This window comes from Morchella sextelata (assembly GCF_020137385.1).
Source record: "Morchella sextelata strain SCLS chromosome Unknown scls_1, whole genome shotgun sequence".
Classification (NCBI taxonomy): domain Eukaryota; kingdom Fungi; phylum Ascomycota; class Pezizomycetes; order Pezizales; family Morchellaceae; genus Morchella; species Morchella sextelata.
The window spans coordinates 3,542,654-3,557,332 of NW_025408616.1; the positions used below are offsets into that span (position 1 = coordinate 3,542,654).

Below are 14,679 nucleotides of genomic sequence, written 5' to 3' on the forward strand. Positions count from 1 at the left end.
AAGTACCCCATAGTCCTATTGGTTTTTTGCTGCGAGCACAGACCAAGTTAACCTTAAACCCACTCTTTTAGCTCTGACTTTCGCAATAATTCTACCGGAAACTTTTCGAATCAACTCACTCACTCACTCACTCACGGAGTGAATCATGAAGCTCGGGCGGATCCTGTCTGTGCTTGAGGCCAGTTGGTAGCAGAGTTAGCTTTGGGAATTTGGTTCGAAGCCAAGGCTACATTACTGCCAACACAACCACAGATCCGCCGAGCGAGCGTACACAAAGCACAGCGTATTGTAACGCTCGTCTCTTCTCGTATCCGTCTGTTCATCGGGCCATCCATCTAGTCTGAGATGGAAGAAACAAAGACTGATGGATTGATTGATGATTCATTAATTGAAGAAACAAAGATAGATAGATCTCGGATAGCCGGATAGCCGGATGGTTGTTTTTTGATTGACTGGATAACGAAAAGTTTGGGTTATGGAGCGGTGGGATTAGGTTTTATAACATACCCCCTCAATTATATATAGAGCGACGCGCGTACGCCGTCACTACTCTAGTTTTTCAAAACGCACACAAAACGACGCTGCTAGGGTGGTTTTAGGCATGGTAGGACGTTATAAGGTCGTTGCTACAGTAAACTCTCATGCTCAGGATTGACTTGGTGAATATGTTTGTATTTGTGTGGTGAAAAATTTTTCAATTAAACCAGAGTATACTGCGCTTCCAGTGGTCACCCGCTGTGGGGGCGTATACAGAGGCCTGAGAGGAGGACACAGTTGTCGGTGGGAATGATATTCTGCGCATAATTTTAATGTCAGTGTTGGCAATTAATGACGGCGCGGGGTTTCTAACGAGCTACCAGCTTGGTACGTCCTAGTCATTTCTAATTTTGAATACAAGACCGGGGCGTAATGTATGTAGTTTGTGGTATCAGTGCCAAGGGATGGGATTCTAATAGAAAGAAATTCAGTAATTTCTCGGATTTTTCGGGCCAGTGATCATGATACGAGTTATAATACGGGTTATGGGTCATCATTAAACTGGTACACATGATGGCAGTACGTTGTGCAAAATTTCACAGTTCATGATCACTATAAGCTACAATGACACTTACGTTTGATATGTATAAGAGCCATAAACCATCATATCAACCCCCGTGACACTACAGACTATCCCCTCAGCGGTAATGTCAGGCTGCCTAATTTGTATTTGTTAGGCTAGGTTAACTTAATTCACATCTGATAAGATGTTGATAATGTATTAGTGTGAGGATATCTCTGATTTCCCAAGTATCTTCTATCACACCTGCTTTCTTTGGCTAAGTTGACAGATGTCAATTGGGACTGCACTTACCGCCGAGGGGCTAGTGAACACCTGTATCAAGATCATTTCGCGTCGAGTGCTACTCTATGATCTTACCATGTGTTATTTTATATACAGCACATCTACTGATTATAGAAGCAGCTGCGTCATGTTAAACCATTTCCCGTTATGTTTGACATTTGTAGTTTGAAAGACGTAAATAGGCGAGGGGCTAGTTTAAAATACCATTCAAAGCCGAGGGGATCAGTTTTTAAAGTATTGTAGTGTTACAAAATTTCATGTAACCGAATCATTGGCATGCTCGTGCATGATCGGGCTCATATATAGCAACCAAAACCATACCACAAAAACACTTCACGCCAAGAACCTCCGGGGTTGAAAACACAAGAGTTTTGCCATTACAGTGGGGGTTTTTTTTTTGCTCGGTCCATTTCAATTACACTAATCACACTAGGGCGTATTTTTGTCAATATTGTTGGTGTCACTCATTACATTAGACTTTAGTAATTATTCAGCGACCCATTACTCCTGGCCGAATCATGATCATATTGTGATCCCGTACCTGTATTTATTGACATGTGGTGTTCGCGTACAAACTTTCTTGATTTATTACTATTTACAGAAAAAGGACTCTTAAATACTAGAGTAGGTAGGAATAAAGGTAGTGGGTAGTAGTTAGGACTGAGAGTGCGTGTGGGCGGGTGATAGTTTGTGACCGCAACCCTAGCTTAGTTAGTTGATCTGTACCCTAGGCCATACCACAGCTGACGATTCTATGAATCATGTGATCACCATATGGGTATATATGGAGCCTTAAGTATCCAGCGCGTAGCCTGCAAAACAGGCGAAATGACTCAGAATAATTCAGCACTGCTTGATCATTGATTCTGATTCGGCAGTACGTACTTCACTGACTTGTTGCTTTATAGAGTCATTCTAGAGCCTGATTTGATACTAGTTAATCATGGAGTATTATTCGGTTAGGAAGTAGATCGAGTATTACCCGAATTAATAACAGGGACATTCGGACTAGTTGTTGAGTTATTCCATTTAAAGGGTTAGGTTCGACGAATTAACTCGTTGTCGTGACTGAGTGATCGGTTCTTGTTTACCATATCCCGCCAAGAAAATGAAGAAAATGCCATGACAACCAAACATTGCCGTTAATTGCAACTTGAAGTAATGATCAAATTGCATGGAAAGCATGTAGGGGGCAAGTTTCCAGTCTTCCCACTATGTACAAGGCCGCCACCATGAGCGGCCACTCTTCTCTTCCCATATGACTTTACCATCCTCATCACCATCCTTATATCTCTAGTTTCATCACTTTCGTCGTGATATATGAATTAGCTAGGTCAGTCCCCCATATGTCCCCTATATATGCTCTCCCATCTGCTAATGTATTTTCCTCAGTAAATCGATCGATTATATATAGGCGCTTGATCAAAGTCACTATCATCATCTCCACCACCATCACCCTCGCGATCGCCATTGCCATCATCATCACCAGAACCAATGTAGTAGGTCGATCTGGCCCAGCCTGCTAGGCATAGCCACCACTAAATATGGTACCACCAGCGGTAGCAGCAGCAGCAGCAGCGAGCATGGAGGTGGCAGTAGCAGCAGCGGTGGTGTTAGTAGTAGTATGGGTATTATCACTAGCAGCAGCGGTACTGGTGCACCTTGTGCGCGTATGAGGTGACTAGGGTCAGAAGACGACAGCTGGATGGGCTGTGGGTCAGGACAGGTCACAACGGGAAACCGTGTCCGATGTATAATGTAGCTAGACTTAGGCCTTAGTTTCCTCATGTCTCGATCGAATCTTCTCTTGTCTTGTCTTAATGATATAAGTAATTATAATTGCGGACAGAAATATATATATGCCGTAGCGTAGTAAAGAATATAATCCAGAAGTAAAATAATAAAGTTCACCTATTCTTTGCTCTTAGATACATGTATAGAGAACTCTTCGCTACTTCACTTAAAAATGCGGATTCTACAAACCTTTAGCGCTGCTTTTGGCCACTCAGACGGCTATCCAGAGTAATTGCTGCTTATATGTATCTATATATATCATCTCGTCTACTGATATAGTAGCTGGGACTATGAAGGTCATCGATCCCGGCTCATTCAATATTCATATATAGGCTCAGATCGCGCTCATCTACAGCTTCTCCAACCCTGAGCCCAAAACCGAGATTTATTCTTATGGCTAGCTGCAGAGGAACCGGCTCCACCACAGCTAGTGTTCTAATTATAAGGTAATCGAACCGAAACACTCAAAGAACTGTATTGTCCCACCCCAGTATCATTTGGGATGATAGCATCAATGAAGGAAGAAGAATAATTCTAGAAAGAAAGAAATAACTTAATTTACTATTATAAGGTGTGTTGATGCCACGCAATTAGCGTTTTATTGTCATGGTAATTTTTTATCTATAGATCTAGTGGGTCATGGTACTAGTAATCTATAGTTTAAACCGATCCCCCGCGGCCGGCTTTGCGTGGTAACTACCCGTAATTTCATAGTATTTCCGAACACGACCAATATTACATGACATACAAAAAGGTTGATTTGGCGCTTTTTTGTATGGTATGCAATAGCAGTCGTGTTCGGAAACGTCATGAATTTACGGGTACATGATATTAGAACAGAAAGTCGAGACAAAAAGTCCTGCACTTGTCGTTGGTTGAATGATTGCAAGTCTCTCCCTAAAACAGCTAGACTTTCTGTTCAACTCGCACAGCTAAAAGACTATTAGAAACGTTTGAATTCCTCGTTCATACTCTAGGCGCGGGCGTGGTTACCATGACGACCCCCGCCGTCATGTCAACGGAGAACCGCGGGTGCTGGTACGGTTGAGAATCAAAATAGCTCTTACTGCTAACTTGCATTAAATCCAAAGATCTAGAAAGAAAAAAAGCTATTATTAAACGATGGGCAGATTGGGCGCTATTCCGCGGCCCTCGATTATGTTCCTACTAGTTTATTACGCATGCACAATTGAGGAGGAACTTTAAGGCGGGAGCCAACATAGCGGAGAGGAGACGTAGCGTGAGCGCGGTAACTTGGTTTAGCTTCTTTCTCTGCCACTCCGACTCGAGTTCATCTTCATCATCATCAATGCAATGCAATGCATCTGTTCACGTTCATCATCTACTTGGACATCTACGCCCATCGTCGGTGATAACCACGTATGTATATTTCGGAAAGGACTCTAAAAAATACGAGCGACAGACTGTAATGGTGCGTGGTTCTTTGGAATAAGGATTTGGCTGTAGTACATGTGCGGACGGTTTTACCAGGTGGGCACCCACATATACACACACACCATACCTTGATAGCACCGGGGGCCTGAACTGACCAACCTCGACCAAACAAAACAGAACACCGACTGCCATTTAAACTAGAAGAGGCAATTCGAGATTGTTATGATTGCTGTTACCACAATCATTACCCCACGTTCCTGACTAGCACCCGATCAGCGATCACGGGCAAGGATCAGTTGAGCCTCACGCGCCCAATAGAAACACTCTCTCTGCTGCAACACCAATTGATAGCACCCCGCCTCACCTCTCCCCAGGAAAGGAACCCCCACGATACCCACGATACACCCACACACGCAATGACGACCCCCAAGATCCCCGGCATGACGCCAAACACATTCCCCTTCTCCCCCGCGCTACTCGGTCAGTCGCCGGCCGCGCACCAGCTCCTTAGCAAGCACCGCTCGCCCGCGCCCCTCCAACCTGGCTTCAGCACCCCCGAAGCCATCGCCAACATGGGTATCGGCCTGACGCCCAACGCCTCCTCGGCGGGCAATCTGGGCATCCCGCAGATCAATATGGCCGGCATGAACATGCCGTCGGACGAGAGCAAGAAGCGCGAGCTGGCCGAGATACTACGCCTGCTGGCCCTGAGGCCTGGGAGGATCTCGGAGGAGGGGGTGGAGAGGCTGGCGAAACGCATGGGGTAGATATACTTATATACACCCCTTTCTCTACTGGAGATATTATGGAGCTGTCATATGCTGATATTGTCATGGAAAGCCTGGAATGCTATAAAGATACTACGATACCCGGCGTGACCACACTGTCTCTCGCGGCAAAGATCTTCCTCCTCGATATCGACTTCCGCGACTCGCAGATCCCGCGTGTGACTCTCTCCTTCGCACACACCCCCGGCCCCTCACAAGAGCTCGCCCACCTCGCAGACGCAATCCTGCACAAGAACCTCAGCCCGAACCCGAAGGAGCACCCCCCACTGATACCGCCCTCGCTCTCCGCCTTCGCAGACAACCTAAACCGCCTCGCAAAGACCGACCGCCTCAGTGCCCCGCCACATCTCAACTGCTTCACGGCAATAACAGGCCTCTACACCTCCCTCTCGAAGATCTTCGCCCACGAATCCACAACCCTCGAAGGCGGCGCCGCCGCCGCAACCTGCAAAGGCACCGGCCGCCCACGCATGCACGCGCGCTCCAAAGTCGGCCTCAGCATCGACTACTGGCAAGAGCACCGCTTCACCGCCGCCGCCCCCACCTCCGAAGAAGACGAGCCAAAAACCTACCGCGTCCTCATCGAGGTCGAAGAGCTCCCCACAGACTTCACGCACATCAACCCCATCACCCCTGTGCGCACCTCCTCCGAGTGGGTCTCGGACGAGATCAAGAAGCCCAGCGACTCCACCGACAACCTCTTTGGCGACTCGCCCGACTCGGACATCACCGACTGGCTCGACCCGCCGCTCGAAGAGCTGCTCGAGACGCCCGTGCCCGCGCGCTTCGTCGCCGTGCTCGACCCCCCGGTGCCCATCCCCTTCGTCGACGAGCTCCACCTCTTCAACGCACTCATGCTCGCGCCGCCGCCAGGCGTCAACGCGGACACCCTCGAGGCCCTGCTCTTCCCCGGCGCCGGCGCAACACCGAACACGCCGCTGCAGGCCACGCGCCAGGTGTTTGGCCCCGAGTCCGGCGAAGGGGCTGCCCCAGCGGTGCATCGGTATCGGCTCCACACGGGGCATAGACCGGTGTATTCACGCTTTGTGAGCGAGGTGCCGTTCTCGCATCCGAAGGAGCTGGTGGGCGTATTCCAGATACTGCGCCAGTTTGCGTTTGTGGGGACGCTGCTGCGCAGCTGCTTTGACCCTCTTGCGCCCGCGCCTGCCACGGCGGCGCAGGACGGGGGCGACGGCGGCGAGGAGGGGGGTGAGGATGGGGATGATCTGGACGCGTTTATGAGCGATGTAAAGCCGGAGGCGGGGCCGGCGGCGGCGCTGAAGGTGGATCTGTCGCTGGCGAGCGGGCAGGGCGGCGGCGCGTTTGGCGTGGGGGTGATTTTCCCGGCGGAGGAGAGGGGGCTGGTGAGTTTTGGGGTGGAGGTGGGGAGGAATGCGGAGGTGAGGGTGGTGGGTGTGGGGGATGTGGATGCGGTGGGGGTGGAGAGGGCGGTGGTTGTGGCGGAGGATTTGGGCGTGGTGGTGGAGTGGGTGAGGAGGGGGGGGAGGTAGTGGGGCTGTTTGGGGGTTGGAGCGCTTTTTATTTCTTTTCTTGCGTTTTTAGCTAGGTTTAAGTATGTAGTTTGGATTAGGTGGTTTAGTTGGCGTTATAGCTTAATGAAAATAATGTTTGTGAGCAGTGCAAGTAATGAGTGTTACAGCCAATCTGCAAAAGTGTTCGTGATTCCGATTTCGGAGTAAGACATTTCTCCGTAGGTAACCGTGGCGGACCATCAAAAAAAACCCAAGAGAAGACTTTCCCAGTGATCAATGGCGCCCGGAATCAATGAAGAATAAGATCAATGACCTATCTTCTTTTATATATAGTCACGAACTATATTATATATTTTTCGTTGTTTTGAATCTCAACATTAATAACATCAACATTACGGGTGCGCCACACTGCACACTGACATTAAACCTAAATCACGAACTCTTTTGCTGAGTGACCGTACATACAGTAAATGGGGTTTATGAAGGTGATCGAAAGTGAGTGAGTGATACCTCGTGCTTGAAGCCAGTATGTAGTTAAGAACCTGCATCGTAGCATCTCGACCTACTCAAGGGCAAAAATCCAAAAACTAAAAACCCAGAAACTGATCACAATCCAACCAGATACCACCACGAAACACAACCCATCCCACGCTTAAAAATCAAAACCATCGTTCCTCCCATCCGCAGGACTTGTACACCGCTTACCCACCGCCATACCAACACCCCACCAGTAGGCAATCGATCGCGCAGTAAGGATATTCGATTTCTTTCCCTTCTACAGGACAGCTAAATCCACAAGCATGAAATTCGAATAAAATCACCCGCCTAGTCTCCTAGATCAATATCTATTCGCAGATTGGCCCCAAACAGTCTCCACAATACCTAGAAAAATCCCCACATCGCCACTCCTAACCCCACGCCTAACCCCAGCCGACCCACGCTCACTAATCAACCACGAGTGATACACCATGACGCAACCCAGATAGTAGCAACACCGAGTGACAGTCCATGATGCTCACCACCACCACGCACCACCTACCCCCCTTACCTGGCGATTTGAATAGTAATCATGCCCAACACACCCAACTACATTAACAACCACAGCCGGTAAATGGTGAATAGTAAACACCCCCGGATAACGCTGCCTAAGTACCGGCATCCATGGTTCGATAGAGGGCGGGGTAAGCATAGTTATATTACCGGCAGCAGCAAGCAGACATGGTTAAGACAGTGTTATAAGGATGCCTGACCCGCACCCTGGAAGATAAACACTGGAATGTACAGGGTAGGGTTCCAGGGCTGGAATGTGGGGGCGGGAGGGAGGGCTGGAGCCTGGAGCCAGGTCTGGGGGGCTGTAAGGCGCGTTTTAAGTATTGGGGCCTGTGCTGTGCGTATAAGTGGATAGTAAACACACATATAGATATAGATACATGTATGTATTGCCAGCCAGCTGGGCAGAACAGCGTAACCTAACATTTGAATATATCGCGATCGACGGAGAGCTAGAGGTGACAAGTAAACAACGCGTATTTTATTCTCAGTACCGTTTAACTCTAACTCTAACAATAACTCTAACACTACAAGAAAAAGACTTAGCCCTCATCCCAACCTCATGGCCATATATACGGTTTTGGAGTATCTGCTACTCATTCCCTCACCCCCTCACCCGGGCGCCCTCCTCTCGGGCCCCATCCTCACCCGGGGCCCCCTCCTCCCTCGGGCCCCATCCAAAAAATACTCATACTCATACTCAAAAAAAAGCATGTATTTACAAAGAAACACTCAAAAACCATATACAGAGAAACACTCAAACAAAAACATATACCGAGAAGACCTATCAGAATATCACCCCCTCGAAAAAAAATTCCATCCCTACCCCAAACCCCCCGTGTTCGGAGGGATCGAACGAAAAAACCTGTGTGTGGTTTGCTAACAAAATACCTCTCTCTCTCTGACTTCCATCCCTTACTCGGGGTAATTGCAGCCAAAATTCGGCCTCCCGCGGGGGTGGGATGGAGTTAGATAGGTTCTGCTGTAATGTACTCGAAAAAAAATCGAAAAAACTCAATGATAACATCTCTCAGAAGTATCTATACCACACAGACAAGTGTCAGCCCAGATCATCTGACTGACAAACTTTATTTCAAAACCCCCCCCCCCCCCCCCCCTTAATTCAACTACAGCCCTGTCTGTGGGCGCAATCAAAAGAAAAAAAACCCACTAGACTCTATACCTACCAGATATCCGCCTCCCACTCCTCCCCAAGCGCCTCATGAATCCTCTTCCATCCCTTAGGCTGCTCAATGAGTTGTGGATCATACGGCGACATCGGCGGCACCCACCCAACCATATCATCCTCATGGTTGATCAGTGCCCACTTATCCGGCGAATCGTTCGCCAGCGCCTTAAGGATCTCCATAATTTTCTTACAGCTCTCCTTCTCCCTCTGTAGCAGCGGCATATCCTCCAGGGTATAGTCCAACACGGTCTTTGAGAAGAAGTTGACAACATGGCAATCGGCCCCCATGCGCAGCAGATACTTAACCTCCTGCAGGTACCCGCCGCGCACCGCGAAGTGCAGCGCCGTGTCCCCGCTGAACGTGCTCTGGTGGTCGAGGTCCAGTTCGCTCTCGGCGAGCTTCACGATGGCCTTGCCATTCCCGTGCTCGGCGGCGATCATGAGCGGTGTGTAGCCGGCCGAGTTGACCAGGTTGGGGTCCGCGCCGTACTCGATGAACAGCTCGACGGTGTCCTCGTCGGCGCATTTCGCAGCGATGTGTAGCGCCGTAGATAAGTCGTTGGAGAGGATGTTGGGGCTGTTACCGCAGGGGTGTCCGAGCAGCAGGCGGATGGTTTCGATGGCAGGTTTGATGCACGCCAGGTGCAGGGCCGTGAATCCGTGGCAGTCTTGGACGTAGTCCACTTCGATGCCGTCTCCGTGCAGGTACTCTAGCAGGTAGTTCAGCTGGGCGAGGTGACCATAGAGGGCGGAGTAGTGGAGGGCGGTGCGGTCGGCACCGCGGGGGAACGTGTTGTGCTCCATGGCGTCTGCGGCGCCTTCCTCGATGAGGTATTTGACGGCGGCGCAGTTGCCAATGCGGGCGGTCCAGAGGAAGAAGGAGGAGTACTCGGCGCGGGACTGGTTGTAGACGGGCACCGTTTTCGGGAACTCGGAGAGGATATAGATTGCAGCGGGGATCTCATTGATATCCTTCAAGGCGAAATTTCGGGGCGTGGCCTCCGTGTCCGTGCCTGAGCTAGTAGTATCCCCTCCATATGAGAGTGGGGACACTGACGGCCGAGACGGGGAGAGCGGCGGGGAGGAGCCTGGTGAGCCGGACGGGGTTGTGGATTTTGGCGGCGATGGAACTGAGTCCGGCGGGGGGAGCGGCGGGGAGGAGCCTGGTGAGCCGGACGGGGTTGTGGATTTTGGCGGCGATGGCACTGAGTCCGAGTCCGAGCCCGAGCCCTCAGACGTTCTGGCTCTTTTCGGCGATGGCATTGATTCCGATTCCGATTCCGAGCCCGAGCCCGAGCCCTCCGACGATCTGGCTCTTTTCGATGATGGCATTGATTCCGAGCTCGAGCCCGAGCCCGAGCCCTCAGACGTTCTGGCTCTTTTCGGCGATGGCATTGATTCCGATTCCGAGCCCGAGCCCGAGCCCTCAGACGATCTGGCTCTTTTCGGCGATGGCATTGATTCCGATCCCGAGCCCAGGCCGGAGCCCGAGCTTGAGACCTCAGCCATTTGATATTTTTGCAGCGCTTGGAGGAGTTCCAATCCCGATTCCGAGATCTCAGACCTTCTAGGTCTTTTCTGCCATAGTATTGAACCCGACCTCGAGCACAAGCCCGGGCCCGAGATCTCAGTTGTTGGGGATTTTGGCAGCGATGGCATTGATTCCGAGTCTGAGCCCGAGCCCGAGCCCTCGGGTGTTGATGGAGACTTTGTGGTGTAATCTTGTGAGGATGGAGACTGGTTCGTGGAGGTTTCGTCAGACGATTGTACCCCAAGAGCAAGTCCCCGGAGGGGTGAGGAAGCTGAAGTCATGTTGAATATGTTGTTGTTGTTGTTGTTGTTGTTGTTGTTGTTTTGTGATTATCTGTTGAGCTACAGATGGGAGAAGGGGGGAGGGGGAAGGTGAATTAATAGTAAATCAAAGCTGCAGATGAGGGATGAGGGGAGATGGGGGAGAGGGGGTGGTGAATAAATAGAAGAATTTGGGGCGAGATGAGATTTCGAGAGCTGACGGCAAGCTTAAGAGCACAACCGTTCGATGATCATATGCAGCTTTGGCCACCTAACAGCCACCCAAGTAGCCGTGTAGCAGCTTCTCCGGGCTGCGATTACAGCTGCGATGCCTATATGTTCACGTATTTGCACATCAAATTCATCGGAACTTTCAAACGTTTTATGCAAAGACGCCATTGAGGCTAGCTGGGGCGTAGCAAACAACACAGCTAGAGCCCATTCATCCATTCCTCAAAGAATCCTGTCGATACGTTCCGAAATTCAGAAGCTATAATCTTATATTTCGGCGCAATAGTAATCCCACAAAGCAGTACCGTGAGGTAACCAGTACGTAGAAATGTTGCACACACCAAGACTTAAAAGACTCCTCCCTCCCAACAGGATGGCCGCCTGCATAGGTATCTTCCCATGGAGCGGTGAATGTTGGACCCGCCCATCATGCATAGCAGAAATGCCCAAACTACACCGTAGTGGGCGGGCATCCAACGGCACAGGCAGAGATAATCTTCCTATTTTGCCTATCCGGAATGTAAACCTAGCCGGACCAGGACGAAGCACATACGTGCAGTTCTCAAACTCAATCCCAAATAGAACTTAATGCCACCCAACAGGAGCCAATAGGACCTACTTGAACCCACGCCCCCCGGAACAACAAACCCCCTCCGCACCTCCCCCACTTACTACAGTGAACCGTGCTCACGGCCGGAGAATTCCTCACCTGTGCCCCTCTTCAACAACACCGCAAATCCAACGGCCACCGCCTCTATCTTCATCGAGGTTAACTAATTTGAAGTTGATGTATATATCAGCAAATCAACAAGGCAAATCAACAAGTGAGTGTTCGGCACCGCTTCTAGTTAGTATGCTATAAAGGTATGTGAATGCCAAGGCCGAGTGACTACCTATGAATGACGACATTGTTTCCTTTATTAATATCTTTCTGCTAGACAACTCCGAACATGTTAATTCTATTGATAGGGTGCTGGGTTGGATTTCCTCGCCTGACCAGAACACTCGCCTACAATTGCACCTCGAGCACCCCGAGAAACAATAGTCGAGCTTATTGAGTTTTTATCAAAAAGGTTGAAACGTTTGTTTAGTCGCGTGGCACACTATTGAGCTTTTTAGCGTGAGTTGAGGTCCCCTCCTGGGCCCTCCAGCCAGGGATACGCCTTAACCGAAATAAGCTTAACTCAGCCGGATCCGATCCAACGAACGCCCTTACCGCGAATTTGCCACCCACAATTCAATATCTGCCAGCGGCGATATCGATAGTGATAAGTGGTACAAAGATGAACTTCCCTCGCGCCGCCCCACAACAAGATACCTAATACGCAATACACGATCTTTACATAGGCGATCGAGACCGAGCAAGGGCCTCCAGGAGAGGGAAAGGGGGGGGGGGGGAAGAACCGACGAAGAGCCTTAGCCCTATGAACGAGGAGGTATTGCACGAGAGGTATCATCACCGGGAATATGCACGTGGTGAGCTATTGTGGGTTATCAAAAGTTTCCGAACAATTGGCTAGAATGACCAAATTTTGATTGAGCTCATGTTTGAAGCCTAATAGAGGCATAAGCAATCTCAAAAAATTAAATCTCTTGTCTAGCTTCTTGCCTTGTGCTTGTGGAGGAAAGGCGGCTAGTGATGGGCACGAGACGAGACGAGACGAGACTTCCCCAAGTCTCGTCTCGTCTTGTATTCTTTCCACTGAGTCTTGAAAGTCTCGAGACTTTTCCTCTAGTAGCCGTAGAAATGCATCAATTTTGACGTTTCCCATACAAAAAGTTGCGAGATACACACTACTTGATGCAATAACCGCACGACTGTGTGTTAAAGGCATTCCTGTCCCATTACCGACACTTTTACTGACGACTTTACATGTTTTTACACTGGTTTCCGATGTTTCCCGTTTTCCGCCAGAAAATCAATGTTTTCCGATGAGGCCTTTCGTTTGGATCTCGTGATAGTCGAGCCCTCAAACTACTTCGGTGGGGTCATCAAATGATATCTGGCATCAATGGGCTTGTAACAGTTGGGGAATACAATTTCATTTCGGAGGATCCATTGTTTGGCATATACATGCAGGGTATTCTGACTTGATACCTCAGGTATAATAGTAGGATGCTCTTTGATGATTCGTTTCATTGGCGATGGCCTTCGTCAATCATGTGAAGCATCACCGGTGGCCAAAACTTATCCCCCCTCCCCCAAAAGGTGGGTGACAGAAGCGTGACAGGCAAATACATCAGTAAAGTCGTCGGTATTAAAGTCATTTGTAAATCATTAAAAAATCGTCTGTAAAGTCGTCCGATTTCCCTTAAAACGACTTTCCCTCCACCAAAATATTGACATTTTCCAGCGAATATTTACGGTCCAGAAACGACTTTCCCGACGACTTTACTGAATATTCTAGGTACACATTTCCACGGCTCCTAGAGTTCGTCGTGTGACCACGGGGCTGGGAAAGCACTACAATTATACTAATTAATGCAAATAAAGGTCAAGGTTTTCTTTGTTTTCTCCATCTTATTTTTGAGCTGGAGCTGGAGAATTTATTTAGGTGAGGTAAAAAAATTAAAAAAGTCTCGAGACTTATCTCGAGACCTCCGGACATAGTCTCGTCTCGTCTTGCTAAAAAGTGTCGAGACAACTTGTCTCGTGCCCATCACTAAAGGCAGCGTTGAAGTTATTTTTCCCATGCAAAATTTGCCTGCAACAATTGAAGCGTCCAGATGATTTTGATAACTCGCAATATAATCAACGGGCCCAAAAAGCCCTAAGCAAATAATGAGGGGCCCGGGTTCATTCCCCGCAAGACCTTAGGGCAGGGGCGGTTTTGGAGCTAGACTAGCCAACCCGCGGTTTGAGAGCGTAGTGCCCGCGTTGACATCTGCCCTAGTCTAGCCTAGACGTCCAACACTATCCCTTCCTCTGTTTTTAAGGTCATCAAGATTCGAGTTGTTGCTATCATTGGCCTCATCCTAATCGAATCGGGCATATGCCAAGAACTGTCCTCGGAGGGCCCTCGAGGCTACTGACAAGGTCGCAAAGAATTCGGGTCACGTGTAGTTCACACAAGGTGCAAAGGGTAGTGGAATCAAGGGGACTCTATCATTTTGATCACCACATGACCCAAATTCTAGGCGACGCGACCTTACTAGTACGAGTAGTGTCATCAGGAGATGTCCTCCGCTAGGTAAGGACTGTACAGCGATAGTTAATAGGTGATGGAACACCCTGAGATACAGTTATACCTAAAAACAGCGTATGTTGGTGGCGTTTTACCCAGAACAGGTATCACTGGGTCTCAGGCCGTTCCATCACTTATTACCCACCGCTGTACAAAGACGGTCGTTTTCGCGGACCGCGATATTCCCGCCTCCACCACCGCCGCCGCCGCCCCAACGGCATATCAAATTCGCACGGCTCTTTCTTTGCTTTGGGGTCGAGACGGTATAAGTTGTTGCCTCGTGGAAGGACGGGCTGGGCCGACGAAGAGCTCTAGCTCTGTAAATGTGGTGTTAGGAGGTAGGCATCATCAACGGGAATACGCGCAGGGAGCTAACCACATGTATCAACAGGCTCACAACGCCATGGGCTTAAAAAAGGCG

The 14,679-nt window shown here is 49.5% G+C and overlaps 3 protein-coding genes across 3 annotated transcripts; 2 read left to right on the top strand and 1 right to left on the bottom strand.

Annotated features, from left to right (window-relative positions):
• Positions 1 to 4,947: 4,947 nt before the first annotated feature.
• Positions 4,948 to 6,830, top strand: H6S33_000926 (uncharacterized protein; the record flags this gene model as incomplete). Its single annotated transcript, XM_044832357.1, has 2 exons — positions 4,948 to 5,294; positions 5,372 to 6,830. 2 exons carry the CDS (start codon positions 4,948 to 4,950, stop codon positions 6,828 to 6,830), a joined length of 1,806 nt encoding a protein of 601 aa, XP_044700485.1.
• A 2,215-nt stretch (positions 6,831 to 9,045) lies between these two features.
• H6S33_000927 (uncharacterized protein) lies at positions 9,046 to 10,863 on the bottom strand (the record flags this gene model as incomplete). Its single annotated transcript, XM_044832358.1, has 1 exon — positions 9,046 to 10,863. One exon carries the CDS (start codon positions 10,861 to 10,863, stop codon positions 9,046 to 9,048), a length of 1,818 nt encoding a protein of 605 aa, XP_044700486.1.
• Positions 10,864 to 11,515: 652 nt separating this feature from the next.
• Positions 11,516 to 12,493, top strand: H6S33_000928 (uncharacterized protein; the record flags this gene model as incomplete). Its single annotated transcript, XM_044832359.1, has 6 exons — positions 11,516 to 11,593; positions 11,686 to 11,841; positions 11,922 to 11,937; positions 12,012 to 12,043; positions 12,165 to 12,193; positions 12,262 to 12,493. The coding sequence occupies 6 exons, from the start codon at positions 11,516 to 11,518 to the stop codon at positions 12,491 to 12,493; spliced, it is 543 nt and encodes a 180-aa protein (XP_044700487.1).
• Between the last annotated feature and the right edge of the window lie 2,186 nt (positions 12,494 to 14,679).